At 49.8% G+C, this 14909-nt stretch overlaps 1 protein-coding gene across 1 annotated transcript; it reads left to right on the top strand.

Moving 5' to 3' along the window:
• The first annotated feature begins 10477 nt into the window (after positions 1 to 10477).
• Positions 10478 to 14679, top strand: LOC124697257 (65-kDa microtubule-associated protein 6-like). The gene is made up of 10 exons (XM_047229876.1): positions 10478 to 10585; positions 10687 to 10893; positions 11783 to 12037; positions 12542 to 12757; positions 12832 to 13147; positions 13285 to 13436; positions 13549 to 13636; positions 13759 to 13832; positions 13958 to 14032; positions 14147 to 14679. Exons 1-10 carry the CDS (start codon positions 10478 to 10480, stop codon positions 14510 to 14512), a joined length of 1857 nt encoding a protein of 618 aa, XP_047085832.1. The 3' UTR covers positions 14513 to 14679.
• Positions 14680 to 14909: the final 230 nt, after the last annotated feature.

The raw sequence follows: 14909 nt of genomic DNA, 5'->3' as shown, positions 1-14909 counted from the left end.
CAAGGCGCGGCGGCGAGGGCGAGCAGCACAGTTTCGAGCTCGGCTTGCGGCGGTGGCCGACACCGGTGGCGGATGTGGGAGGAGGGAGCCGGATGCGCGGGCGCCGCGAGGGCGCCGCCGACTCGGAGGAGGAGCCGGTGGGGGAGCTCGCCAGTCGACGCGGTATCCTGGTGAGCACGTGTACAGCGGACCGCTCGTGGCGGCGCCGCGGTGAAAGAGAACGATGGAGGCGCGGCGCTCGCGCGGGAAGCAGCAGCTTGGCGTGTTCGATCTGGTCGGACGCACACGTGACCAAATTGTTAATCTTATTCGCACTTGCCGTGCGCCACTCTTTTGTCGTGCGTAACGTTTTGGTTGCATGGGTGCAAAGCTTTTGCCGTGCGCTTAAAAGTCCCTTGCCGGCGGTATGATTTTTGCCGTCCGCCTATCTATCTAATGCTTTTTATTTTACTATTTCAATTGTCATATATGAGAATTTAGTTTATTTCAAATTAAACCCGTTTTTCCAACATGAGTACTTTGTAATAATGTTCTTATCAGTGTTTTTTAAAACTATAGCGGTAAAATCGATCGCCAACCAACTCCTAACCATGGGCCTGGTGTTGGGCACACACATACCAATAAGTGTACGGAGGAGGGGAGAACGACGCTGAAAACCAACCCCACCCACCCGCATGTGGCCTACAGGCCGCGGTGCAAGGTGTAATGGTGCAAATTAGCTCCCAACCTAGACCCTAGCCCTAACCCTACGCCGAACCTCTAACCAAGAGATCGTGCACACCGTCGATCGTGTGATAATGGCCGAGTCATGGTATGTGCCAAAGGGTCCCACCAGTTCTCCATGTGTATATGTCCTAAACAAACTCAAAAGAATGAAAAGGTACATTGGTGCACCCCCGCGGAGAAATCTAGGGGATAGACCACTGGGTGGCTGCCCGCCTGCTTGGGTGGCGAGGGGGAGAATCCACCTACGGAGCACCTAACCCCACCAAATCTGCATGTGGGGCCTATGCGTTATGGTGGAAAGTGTGGTGGAAGGTGTAATTGTGCAAAAGTAGCTCCCCTAAACCCTAGAACCCAGCTCCAACCCTACGCCCAACCCTAACCAAGAGATCGTGCACACCGTCGATCGTGGTGATAATGGCTCTGTTTCGGTGTATGTGCCAAGGTCCCAATATTGGTTCTGTAAATGTGTATATGTCCTAAACAAACCTAAAAGAATGAAAAAGGCTACTGGCGCACCCTCGCCGGAGAAATCTAAGGTAGACTCGCCGTGGGCACACAGACTGCCCGCCTGCTTTGCAGGAGGGGGAGACTACGAGCACCGAACCCCTCACCAACATTGCATGTGGACCTATGATATGTGTCAAAGGGTGTGGTGCAAGGTCTAATGGTGCACAAGCAGCTCCCCAAACCCTAAACCCCAACCGGGGAGGATTCGAGCACTCAGCCCCTCTAAAACCCCGAACCACGCCGAGCGTAACCATGCATCATCAACCCTAACCCTAACCCTAAACCATAAACCTATACCTAACCATAAATACTTTCACTTAACCTAAACCCTAGCTCCATACCCTAGACCCTAGCCCTAACCCTACACCCCAACCCCTAACCAGACTTTCAGGCACACCCTCGATCGTGTGATAATGGCTCTAGCTGTACGGGGTATATGTGCCAAAGGGTCCCAATCTGGTTCTCCATGTGTATATGTCCCAAAACAAACCGTAAAAGAATGAAAAGGTACATTGGTGCACCCTCGCGCGGAGAAACCCAGGCAGACCCGGCCGGGGCACAACGCTCACTGCTTTGAGCCAGGGGAGTGGGTATCGAGACGATCACTTGGAGCACCGGAACCCACCAAATCTTTGCATGTGGACTCATGATATGTGTCAAAGTGTGGTTCGTGTTCCAATGGAATGCACAAGTAGCTCCTCAAACCCTGAACCCTAATCGTGTGGAGGATCTCGAGCACTAAACCCCTCTCAAAACCTCGACTACTCAACGCCACGGAGAGCTGCGTGAATCCATGCATCAACCCTAACCCTAACCCTAAACCCCAAAACCATACCTAACCATAAATACTTACCTCAACCTAAACCCTCAGCTCCTGACACCCCAGACCCTCAGGCCCTGACCCACACTCGTAACCCCAACTTGGCAAGAGATCGTGCACACCGCATCGTGGTGATAATGGCTCTACGGGGTCATGTAGGTGCCAAAGTGGTCCCAATCTTGGTCCTCCATGTATATGTCCCAAACAAAACCTAAAAGTAATGAAGTGTACATTGGTGACACCTCGCGGCTGAGAAACCCAGGGGCAGACGCCGCCGGGGCAGCACACGTTCCGCCGTTTTGGGGTGGCGAGGTGAGACCCATCGGCGAGCGTCTCTGAACCCCAATCCAAATCTTTCGTGTGGACCGACCCAGTGGATATGTAAGTCAAAGTGTGGTGCTAAGGTCTAATGGTGCACAAGGTAGCTCCCAACCCTAAACTCCTAAACTCAGGGGAGGATTCGAAAGCACTAAACCCTCTAAAATCCCCGAACTACCTATCACGTGAGTCACGCAGAACCACAGCATCATCAACCCTAACTCCTAAACCCTGACCCTAAACCTATGCAGCTACACCACAAATACTTACCTTAACCTGAACCCCAGCTCCAACACCCCAGACCCTAGCCTCCCAACCCTACACTCCTAACCCTAACTTCAAGAGACTGCACACCCGCACTGTGCGAGATAATGGCTCCAGCTGCGGGCAGAGGTGCCAAAGGGTCACCAATCTTGGTCTCCCGGGTGTATGTACCTAAACAACCCAAAAGAATGATTAGGCACATTGGTGCACCTCGGCGCGGAGAACCAGGGGGGGCAGACCCGCCGGGGCACACGCTCACTGCCCGTTTGGGGTGGAGTGAGGTGAGAACTGACCGCCCAGCACCGGAACCCCACCAAATCTTGCATGTGGACCCATGATATGTGTCAAAGTGTGCGCAAGGTCCATGGTGCACAAGTAGCTCCCTAAACCCTAAACCCTAAATTGCTGGGAGGACTCTGAGCACTAAACCCCCAAAACTCCCCGAACCACGTACACCTGAGCTCAGCAGAACCATGCATCATCAACCCTAACCCTAACCCCTAAACCCCTAAACCCATACCAACTACAAGCACTTATCTTTAACCCAAACCCTAGCTCCCTCACACCCCTAGACCCTAGCCCTAACCCCACACCCCAACCCCAACCAAATAGATCGAGCACACTCGATCGCGTGATAATGGCTCTCCACTGCTATGGTATATGTGCCAAAGGGTCCCACCTGGTTCTCATGTGTATATGTCCCAAACAAACCTAAAAGAATGTGAAAGGCAGACATTGGTGCACTCCGCGCGTGAGAAACCTAGGGTAGATCCGCCGGACACCATGCCCACCGGCTGGGGCAGTAGAGGGAGAACGACCGCCGCGACACCTAACCCCACCAAATCTCTATGTGACCTATGATATGTGTCAAAGTGTGGTGCAAGGTCTAATGGTGCAATAGCTCCCCCAAACCTCTAAACCCTAAACCGGGGAGGACCTATACTAAACCCTCTAAAACCCTAAACCATCGACGCGAGCCGTAACCATGCATCATCAACCCTAACCTTCAACCCTAAACTCCAAACCTGATACTCAACCATAAATACTTTACCTTTAACCTAAACCTCCAGCCCACACCCTAGACCCCAGCTCGAACCCCACACCTAACCCTAACCAGAGATCGGCACACCCTCGATCGTGCAGATAATGGCCTGAACACAGGGGCATATGTGCCAAAGGGTCCTTAACTGGTTCTCCATGTGTATATGTCCCAAACAAACCTAAAAGAATGAAAAGGTACATTGGTGCACTGCCGGACGAAATCTAGGGGGCAGACCAGCCGGAACACTGCCCTACCGCTTTGGTGGTGAGGAGAACCCATCTACGTGAGCACCTAACCCCACCAAATCTTGCATGTGGACCTACGATATGTGTCCAGAAGTGTGGGTGTCATAGCCAAGCGGTCCCCAAATCCTCTAAACCCTAAACTGGGAGGATCGAGCATCTTGAAACCCTCTCCAAACCCCGAACCACGACGCCGAGAGCCGCAATCCATGCATCATCAACCCTAACCCTAACCCTAAACCCTAAACCTAACCACCATAAATACTTACCTTAACTTCAAACCTCTAGCCCTACACCCTAGACCCTAGCTCTCAACCCTCCACACCTAACCCTAACCAAGAGATCCGTGCACACCTCGATCGTGTGATAATGGCTCTAGTCACAGGGGTAAGTGCCAAAGGGTCCCAATCTTGGTTCCCCATTTCCATGTGTCCTAAACAAACCTAAAAGAATGAAAAGGTACATCTGCGCACCACGCGCGAGAAACCAGGGGTAGACTCGCCAGTACACACGCCCGTCGTTTTGGGTAGAGTGAGGAGAACGACCACCTGAGCAATTCCAACCCCACCCTCAAATCTCGGTGGCGTGGACCCATGATACGTGTCAAATGTGGTGCAAGGTCTAACAAGTACAAGTATAGCTCCCCTAAACCCTAAACCCCAATAAACTCGGGAGGATTCGACACCAAACCCCTCTAAACCCCCAACCACGACTACTGAAGTCAGCAGAACCATGCATCATCAACCCTAACCCTAACCCTAAACCCTAAACCTATACCTAACCATAAATACTTACCTTTAACTGTAAACCTCAGCCTTACACTCTAGACTTCTAGTCCAACTCTTCACACCTAACCCTAACCAAGAGATCGTGCACACCGATCGTGGATAATGGCTCTAGCTATGGGTATATGTGGCAAAGGGTCCCACCTGGTTCTCCATGTGTATATGTCCTAAACAAACCTAAAAGAATGAGAGGTAAAGGCACATTGGTGCACCCTGCGTGAGAAATCTAGGGGTAGACTACTCGGGAACAGTATCGCCGTTTTCTGCTGTGGGTGAGGCGGGAGAACGCACTGCACTGAGCACCCAAACCCGACCAAATCTTGCATGTGGACCTATGATATGTGTCAAAGTGTGGTGCAAGGTCTAATGGTGCACAAGTAGCTCTCTAAACTCCTAAACCTAAATCGGGGAGGATTCGAGCACTAAACCTCTAAACCCTGAACCATCCATCGACCTTGAGTCCGTGAACTGGCATCATCAACCTCAACCCTAACTCCTTAAACTCCTAAACCGATACCTAACCATAAATACTTACCTTTAACCTAAACCCTCAGCCTCACACCCCAGACCCTAGCCCTAACTCACACCTAACCCTAACTAGAGACTGGCACACCCTCGATCGTGTGATAATGGTCTAGCATGGTATACAGGTGCAAAAGGGTCCCAATCTTGGTTCTCCATGCATATGTCCCAACACAAACCTGAAAGAATGAAAAGGTACATTGGCGCACCGGCTGGAGAAATCTAGGGTAGACTCACCGGCGCACATGCCTACTGCTGAAGCCAGTAGCGGGGAGAACGACTCGCTGAGCACCTTTGAACTCCCACCAATCATTGCAGGTGGACCTAAGATATAGTGTCAAGAGTGTGGTAGTCCACTGGTGCATAAGTAGCTCCCTAAACCCTAAACTCCAAACTGGGGAGGATTCGAGCATCTAAACCTCTTCAAAACCCCTCGAACCACTGACGCTGAGTCGCAATCCACATCATCAACTCCTAACCCTAACCCTAAAACCCTAAACCTACCTAACCATAATACTTACCTTTAACCTAAACCCTAGCTCCCACACCCCTGACTCCTAGCCTCAACCCTCCCCACACCTAACCTCAAACCAAGACTCGCACACCTCGATCGTGTGATAATGGCTTCTAGTTACGGGGTATATGTGCCGTGGTCCCAATCTTGGTTTTCCATGTGTATATGTCCCCAAACAAACCTAAAAGTAATGAAAAGGTACATTGGCACCGCGCAGAGAAATCTAGGGGGTAGACCACTGGGCACACGCTCCACCGGCTTGGGGGAGGAGGAGAACGACTCACGGAGCACCTCTGAACCCCACCAATCTTGATGTGGACTCATGATAGCAGGCCAAAGTGTGGTCAAGGTCTACTGTGCACGAAGTAGCTCCCCTAAACTCCTAAACCCTAAACTGGGAGGACTCTCGAGCACAAACCTCTCTAAAACCCCCGAACTACGATCGCTGAGTCATAGAACCATGCATCATCAACCCCAGAGCTCCGCAACCTCAAACCCTCTAAACCTATACCTCAACCATAAATGCTTCACTTTAACCCTAAAACCCCAGCCCTACACCCTAGACCCCAGCTCCCAACCCCACACCCCAACTCCCTAACCGGGGCATCAGGCACAACCTCGACTGCGGCAGATACTGGCCCTAGCTACGGGGTATATGTGCCAAAGGGTCCCAATCTCTGGTTCTCCATGTGTATACAGTCTCAACTGTAATCCCAAAAGAATGAAAAGGTACATTGTGCACGCTGCGGAGAAATCTAGGGGGTGACTCACGGGCACACGTCTCCACGGTTTGGGGGAGCAGGGGGAGAACGACCGCCTGAGCACCCTAACCCCACCAAATCTTGCATGTGGACACTATGATATGTGTCAAAGTGTGGTGTGCAAGGTCCAATGGTGCACAAGTAGCTCCCTAAACCCTAAACCCTGAACCGGGAAGGATTCGAGCACTCAAAACCCTCAACCACGACCTCGTGAGTCGCAACCATGCATCATCAACCCTAACCCTAACCCTAACCTCCTAAACCTATACCTAAACTCACAAAATACTTACACTTTAACCTGGAACCACAGCCCTACACTCCTAGACTCCTAGCTCCCAACCCTACACCCTAACCCTAACCGTGAGATCAGTACACCTCGATTCTTGTGTGATACTGGTCTCTGAGTCGCTGGTATATAGTGCCAAAGGGTCCCAATCTTTGGTTCTCCATGTGTATATGTCCCAAACAAACCTAAAAGCATGAAAAGGCACATTGGTGCACCCTCGCGCGTGAGAAATCTCAGGGGGGCAGACCCGCCGGGCACAACGCCTCGACTCGTTGTGGGTGAGGGAGGGGGACGACTCGCCGGGAGCACGAGCATCCTCGCTCCCACCAAATCTTGCATGTGGACCTCATGATATGTGTCAGAAAGTGTGGTGCAAGGTCTAATGGCCTGCACAAGTAGCTCCCCTAAACCCTAAACGCCTAAACTCGGGGAGGCCATGCCACCTCAAACCCCTCAAACCCCCGAACGACGACGCCGGGGGAGCCAGATATCCATGCATCATCAACCCCAACCCTAACCCCAAACCCTCAACTTCATACCTGACCATAAACACTTACTTCCTTTAACTCTAAACCCTAGCTCCCACACCCTAGACCTAGCCCTAACCCTACACCTAACCCTAACCAGTAGATCGTGCACACCCTGAGTCAGTGTGATAATGAAAGCTCTAGGCTGACGGGTATATGTGCCAAAGGGTCCCTAATCTGGGTTCTCCATGTGTATATGTCCCAAACAAACCTAAAAAGAATGAAAAGCTAACATTGTTGCACCCGCGCGGAGAAATCTAGGGGTAGGCCCATGGAGCACGCGTTACCGCCGTTTGGTGGGGTGAGGAGGGGGAGAACTGACCGCCTGGGCCACCGGGCCCCACCAAATCTTGCATGTGGACCTATAATATGTGTGGTGTGGTGCAAGGTGTGATTCACTCAAATGGCATGGCATGGATCCCTGGCCTCCACATTCCTCACCTTCGGCGATAACACTTACCGATTCCCGGACGTGTACGTGCTGTCCCGCCGCGGGTATCGGGGGCTAGATCGCGCGCGGTGCCACACATGGCTTTCCATATGTCCATGGACTAAACAAACCCTAAACCTATGAAAAGGTATATTGGTGGGAACTCGCCGAGAAATCTAGGGGGTAGACCATCCGGGGCCCACAGACAAATGCTTTTAGGGGACTGACCACAGAGCCGACGCCATCGTCACCGCCATCGAGCTGGACATCATCTCCATCACCATCATCATCATCTCCACCATCATCACCGCCATCTCCACCGCTGGACATCGTCACCGCCGTAGCAATTTGGGTTTGATCTTGATTGTTTGATAGGGGAAACTCTCCCGATACTCGATTTCTACTTGTTGTTGATGCTATTGAGTGAAACCATTGAACCAAGGTCTATGTTCAGATTGTTATTCATCATCATATCACCTCTGATCATGTTCCATATGATGTCTTGTGAGTAGTTCGTTTAGTTCTTGAGGACATGGGTGAAGTCTAATTGTTAGTAGTGAACTATGGTTGAGTAATATTCAATGTTATGATATTTAAGTTGTGGTGTTATTCTTCTAGTGGTGTCGTGTGAACGTCGACTACACGACACTTCACCATTTATGGGCCTAGGGGAATGCATCTTGTACTCATTTGCCAATTGCGGGGTTGCCGGAGTGACGTAAACCTAAACCCCCGTTGGTATATCGATGCAGGAGGGATCGCAGGATCTCAGAGTTTAAGGCTGTGGTTAGATATATCTTAATTACTTTCTTGTAGTTGCGGATGCTTGCAAGGGGTATAATCACAAGTATGTATTAGTCCTAGGAAGGGCGGTACATTAGCATAGGTTCACCCACACAACACTTATCAAAACAATGAAGATTAATCAGTAGTATGTAGCGAAAGCACTAGACTAAAATCCCGTGTGTCCTCGAGAACGTTTGGTCATTATAAGTAAACAAACCGGCTTGTCCTTTGTGCTAAAAAGGATTGGGCCACTCGCTGCAATTATTTCTCTCGCATTTTACTTACTCGTACTTTATTCATCCGTTACATCAAAACCCCCCGAATACTTGTCTCGTGAGCATTTACAGTGAATCCTTCATCGAAACTGCTTGTCAACACCTTCTGCTCCTCGTTGGGATCGACATTCTTACTTATCGAAGATACTACGATACACTCCCTATACTTGTGGGTCATCAGTAGACCATCCGGGGCCCACAGACAGCCGTTTTTAGGGGGGAATGACCACCTGAGCACCGGAATGCCACCAAAATTTGCAAGTGGACCTAAAACCTAACCCTAACAAACCTAAAAGAATGAAAAAGTACATTTTGCACCCTCGCGCGGAGAAATCTACGGGGGTAGACCCGCCGTCCCGCTGTTTTTGGGGGAAGGAGGGGGACGGCCGCCGAGCACCGGAACCCCGATATATGTGGGGGATGAGCATGGAGACTAATTTTGTATTGCACATAGTGTAATAAATAGTCATCAAAAAGAAAAACTAATTAACAAAATAAATATAAGTAGTAGATGAAATAAAATAGTTAGAAAAACAAATAAAATGTATATTGGCGCACGGCAAAGGAGCAGCGCACGACAAAGGACCCTTTGCCGTGCAACCGGTCCGTTCGCACGGCAAAGGGGCGGGACACGGCAGTGCCCAGTGCCTTTGCCGTGCATTGTTTCTTTGCCGTGCGGCTTGCGTGGACTTTGCCGTCCTACTATCTTTGCCGTGCGCTGCTCCCGGACTTTGCCGTGAGATACTCGCTTTGCCGTGCGCCAAGTCTTTCTTTGCCGTGCTTGGTTTCTTTGCCGTGCGCTGCTCCCAAACTTTGCCGTGCGTTTTGACGTTGCCGTGCGGTCTTCTTGCTGCGCACGGCAAAGAAATCTTTGCCGTGCAGCAGCTCACGGTAAAGATAGGCTGCACGGCAGCGCCTGATTTTCCCGTAGTGCATGTAAACACATGTTCCATTAGAAATGGGGTTCCCTCTCAAAAAAAGGGGTTCATCTACAGCCTAAATAAACTGAAAATCTCGGTAGCTAGGGACCGGTTGAGGTTTTTCTGGTTGCTACCGGCCGGTTTGATCAATTAAATTGTATGCTACCAATTAGATTTTTTTGACATGGTATACACTCTAGAAACCCCTACTGTATTATGATCAACGGCAATGCATTAGAGGCAAACTATATTCAAACACTCAGACGGTTCTACACTAAATAATTTGTGACGCGTGATGGCGCGAGTGTCAATATCTATCGAAGAGCATGACGATGCATGGTTCTAATAAAGCTAACTGCAAAACAAGGCATAAACAAGCACTAAACAAAGCACAAATCAGCTGGTACGGTGGAGCATATATTCGCACCCGAAAACACTGGCTTTATTAGCCAGGCTTCTTCTTCCTCCTCTTTTCCCTTTTCTTCTCTGGCGGTCTGGCCTACACGGCCACGGTTTGCCGGCCACCACCACCATCTTCCACACTTGTCGTGTACCTATCCACAGCGGCTGCTCTGCGAGCCTAGGCCTACCCAATCATTCGATGCGACCTGATCTTCCAGCTATATATGCTGACCTCCAACCAACGTATCCATCAACGACGTCGGCCTCTTAACTCCTAAACCCTCTCAACCTCTCAAACTCAACTCTCAAGCAACCTTCTTCCCGAACAGTCTCACGCCGGTACGCTGACCATGGGGGAGGTCGCCGCGGAGCTTCTGTACAACATGGCGCCGCTAGCTCTGTCCGGCGCCGGCGGATTGGAGGTCGGAAGCTGTACGCCGCTGCTCGCGGAGCTCAGGGTGCGTGTCTTCTGCCTCCCTGGATTGGATTGATTCTAGCCGTGTTTTGTGTTGTCTCGAGTGCTGTGGTTAACTTGATCGAAGCATGTGTGCTCGTGCAGCAACTGTGGGGGGAGATAGGAAAGAGCAGGGAGGAGAGGGAGCGGATGGTGCACGAGCTGGAGGCGGAGTGCATGCGGGTGTACCGCCGCAAGGTCGACGAGGCCACCGGCGAGAGGGCGCTGCTGCACCAGTCGCTCGCCGCCAGCGAGGCCGAGATCGCCGCGCTCACCGCCGCCCTCGGCGCTGAAAACAGTACCCAGTTCAAGGTATACAAGACTGCAAGAGCGGCTGCAACAATTTAATTACCTTCTCTCTTTCAGTAGTACTTTTTTAACAGTTGTTTCATGTACAGCCACTGCCACCAACAAATAATTATTTCTTTGTCGATGCTAATAACCATTTGATCTTAACAAATCAGGATTAGTGTAAAATACAAAGAGATAAAATCATGAGCTAATATTATACAACATAACATTTATCATAGAAAGAAAAACCCGCTTGAGTTCAATTATGTATCTTTTGCGAGAATTTATGCTTTATTGCACCATTTACCTTGTTTTACAATTTTCCTCGGCCTGATATATAGTTTCACACAACATGAGTCACTTCACAGGACATGACTCGTGTGGTAGTATACTCGGATGGCACCTAACAAAATAATACAGAAATAAGTAATAACTATACATAATCTCTAGGATCCTGAATAAATACAAGTCACACTTATTTTTACTGAGATTTTAGTGATGTTGAATTTTAAAAAAAATGCGGGAGATATTTTTGTAATCTGAATTTGAATGTAAATATTTTTTTACATCATTGGGAATTAAACTGAAATTTGAACGTAAGTTAACTTAAGAATATAAATAAAATTAGAATTCCTTACAATTTTAGGATTTATGGAGGAGTAATAAACATATTTTAATTTAATGCACAGGTAAAAAAATATTTAATGTAGACTAGAAAAATATAGTCGATCTTGATCTTTCTTTTATTGATTCTGCTCAAATAAATATGGTGGTAATTACCAACCACTCCTACTTAGAAATTAGGCAAACAGTTTCTAATTATGTCATGTATTTGATTTGGTCACTGAAACAATTAAAATCTTCATCGGTTGGTGAAACTTAACTTACTATTCCGGTATCTGCATTTCAGGTGAACAAATGGACCGTGTCGCTGAATGAGCGGATGTTGTCTGCGACGGCTCTGCTGGAAGAACTGAGGACGATGAGAGCAGAACGGAGCAAGCAGTTCGCCGACATTCGGGCGGAGATCGAGAAGATCACGGCGGAAATTGCAGGCAGGAGCCACGGCTACGACTCCTCCCCCAGGGCCGGCGACGGCCATGACCTCACAGTCAGGAGGCTGAACGAGCACAAAGCACGCTTGTCGAATCTTCAGAAAGAAAAGGTACGGTGGCTATAATCTATCCTGCAAAGTAAAAAAACATTGTTCGGAAACTTCAGAATCTCACTACAGTTTTTCAGTTGGTGTAAACTCTTACATGGATTATATAAATTCCGTTGAATATATTTTCCTGCATGACAGTCCACATAACTTTAAGAAGATGCCCCTTTCATAGCACACTAAGCTCTTCTTCATAATATTTAATCTCGTTTTGGGGTCGACGGACCTGTGAGCAACTCGAAGGGCAGGCGGCCGACAGACCTGTCAACAACTAGTTAGTAGGAGTACAACATAAAGCTTAGGTTGTTTCTGTTAAGTTGGCTAATCAGTCAGACTCATAATTTCATATACCTCGGTCTAACTCCTAACCATTATCCAAGCGATATTTAAATCCTGAAAAAAAAAATCCAAGGATTGCGACTCTTGCATGTAGATTCACCACTGTCTTTATCGATTATTGTCAACATCTAACTTAACTGACGCGTACGCTGATGCTGCCTTTTCCAGTCGGATCGTCTTCACAAGGTCCTGGAGCACGTGACGGAGGTGCACTCCCTGTGCGACGTGCTGGGCGAGGACTTCATCGCCATCGTGAACGAGGTCCACCCGGGGCTGCACGAGGCCGACCCCGGCAAGCCCACCAGCATCAGCGACACCACGCTCACCAGCCTCTCCCAGGTCGTCGCCATGCTCACCTCCGAGAAGACCAAGCGAACAGCCATGGTAGATACTCTAGTTCCCCTACCCTGCTTCCAGTCTGCTGCATTCTTATCAGGTACTGACAAAATGAGGTGCAGCTTCGAGAAGCCGTGCTGCCGCTGGTGGAGCTGTGGGACCTGATGGACTCGCCGGAGGAGGAGCGGCGGGGCTTCAGGAAGGCGGCGGCCATTCTAAGGCCTGCCAAGGACGAGGCGCTCTCGTCCGGCGTGCTGTCCATGGCGAGCATAAAGAAGACGGGGGAGGAGGTGGAGAGGATGACGAGGCTCAAGGCCGGCCGGATGAAGGAGCTCGTGCTCAAGCGGAGGCTGGAGCTGGAGAACATCTGCCGGAGCATGCACGTCGAGCCCGATGCCAGCACCGTGCCGGAGAAATCCATCGCCCTGATCGACTCCGGTACGTAGGAGTTCAGACTTTCAGAGTGCAGACAGAGAGATTCTGGCTCAGTTACTGAGACTTTTTCATCTGGAAGATTTAACTTCAGTTAACCAGACCATTGGTAAATCTAATGTTGACTGCAACTTATATATCAGGCCTTGTGAACCCCTCTGAGCTGATGGCCAGCATCGACGACCAGATTGCGAAGGCCAAGGAGGAGCACCAGTCCAGGAAGGACATCATGGAGAAGATCAACAAGTGGCTGCTGGCCTGTGATGAAGAGAAATGGCTCGAGGAGCACAACTTGGTATGTCCAAATGCAACAAGCTAAACTTGTACAGTATATTTGAATGCATTTGGCGCGTATATCCTGGAGCTTCAAAATAAAGGGAGCTCACTGTCTCATCTGCTGGTTTCAGGATGAGAACAGATTCAACACTGGCAGGACTGCACGTCAGAACCTGAAACGCGCTGAGAAAGCGAGGGTCATCATCATGAAGATTCCAGGTATGTACTTTGATTTCAATGAAACATCGAACCAACTTAATTGTCCTCCTTGTTCAAGTTAAACATCTGGTAATTCAGAAGATGTTTGAGCAAAGATAAACCCATTGTCCATTGATCTGCAGCTATTGTTGATAACCTGATAAGTCGAACACTGGCATGGGAGAGCGAGAGAAAGAAGCCTTTTCTGTACGACGGGGTAAGCTACAGCTTCAGTTCTAGTGCTCTACTGCTTCAGCTTAAGCAGTAGCATATTTTTAAATCGAAGTACGCAGAACATTTCATAGCAGTATATGAATTGTTTGCATTTCTTACCATGTACAGGCTCGCCTAGTGGCCGTGTTAGAAGAGCACAAGCAAGCCAGGCTAATGCAGGAAGAGGAGAGGAGGCGACTCAGGGTAAATCATCAAACATGCTTCTTCTTATTGCATTCAGTTGGCACTTGCAAGAACAAACCAACTGACAACACTAGCTGGAATTCTGAACTGACCCAAACTATGTACGTGTTGCAGGAGCAGAAGAAGCTGCGGACTCTGTTCAGCGAGAAGGAGGCGATGCCACGCCTGAAGAGATCCGGCGGCAGCTTCAGCAGGACGCCGGAGCCGAGCGCCATGAACCGCAAGAGGGTCGAGGCCGCCAGGCTCACGTGCTCCGCCCCGTCTATGCGCAGCAGCGGCACCAGCAGCAGCGGGTCGAGCTGCGGCGGCGGAGGTCGTTCTTCGGCCGAGCTCGTCAGGCCGCGGTCGTCGGCGGCGGGGGCCGGGCACTGCGGCGAGTTCCTGCAGGGCGCGAGGCGGCTCTCGTCAACGGCGTCGTTCAACTACGTTGCCGTATCCAAGGGAGGCGGCATGTCTTCTTCGTTCGCGGCAGCGTCCTGATTCTGTCGCAGCTGCCGGCTTTCTCTCATCTTGTTCTTTGACAGAGAAATCGTTTAGGATTGTGCATTGCAGTGAATTTGGTTGATTTCATAGTGATCATGTTTTTTGTTACGGTGGTCTTGTTAATGCGGCCGATGTTCCTTCATCACCGAGTGTTCGTGTGTAAATATTTCGACGGTTGAAATTGGCGAGAAATTGTGCAACTTTGGTAGCAGTGAGTCTGAATTCTGAAATCTGTTTGTGAAAGAAAACGTGTAGTTTAGAGCGACTGCAACGTCCTCTCCTCTGGCAACCCGGCAGAGCCCAATGTCAGTATTGCGAGTCTTGTACTGACACTGACAGATGATACAGGCAGGGAAGCATAGTAGGCGTAAGCGCGAAGCTGTGGTTTTGAATA

This window comes from Lolium rigidum, chromosome 3 (genome assembly GCF_022539505.1).
Source record: "Lolium rigidum isolate FL_2022 chromosome 3, APGP_CSIRO_Lrig_0.1, whole genome shotgun sequence".
NCBI lineage: Eukaryota > Viridiplantae > Streptophyta > Magnoliopsida > Poales > Poaceae > Lolium > Lolium rigidum.
Note: the sequence above shows the minus strand (reverse complement) of the source record. Positions and strands in the feature narration are given on the sequence as shown.

Coding starts and splice junctions, on each gene's coding strand:
- LOC124697257 (XM_047229876.1), top strand. CDS start 10,478: ATGGGGGAGGTCGCCGCGGAGCTTCTGTACAACATGGCGCCGCTAGCT. Junction 12,038..12,541: donor CGAATCTTCAGAAAGAAAAG/GTACGGTGGCTA, acceptor TGCCTTTTCCAG/TCGGATCGTCTTCACAAGGT. Junction 13,148..13,284: donor CATCGCCCTGATCGACTCCG/GTACGTAGGAGT, acceptor CTTATATATCAG/GCCTTGTGAACCCCTCTGAG.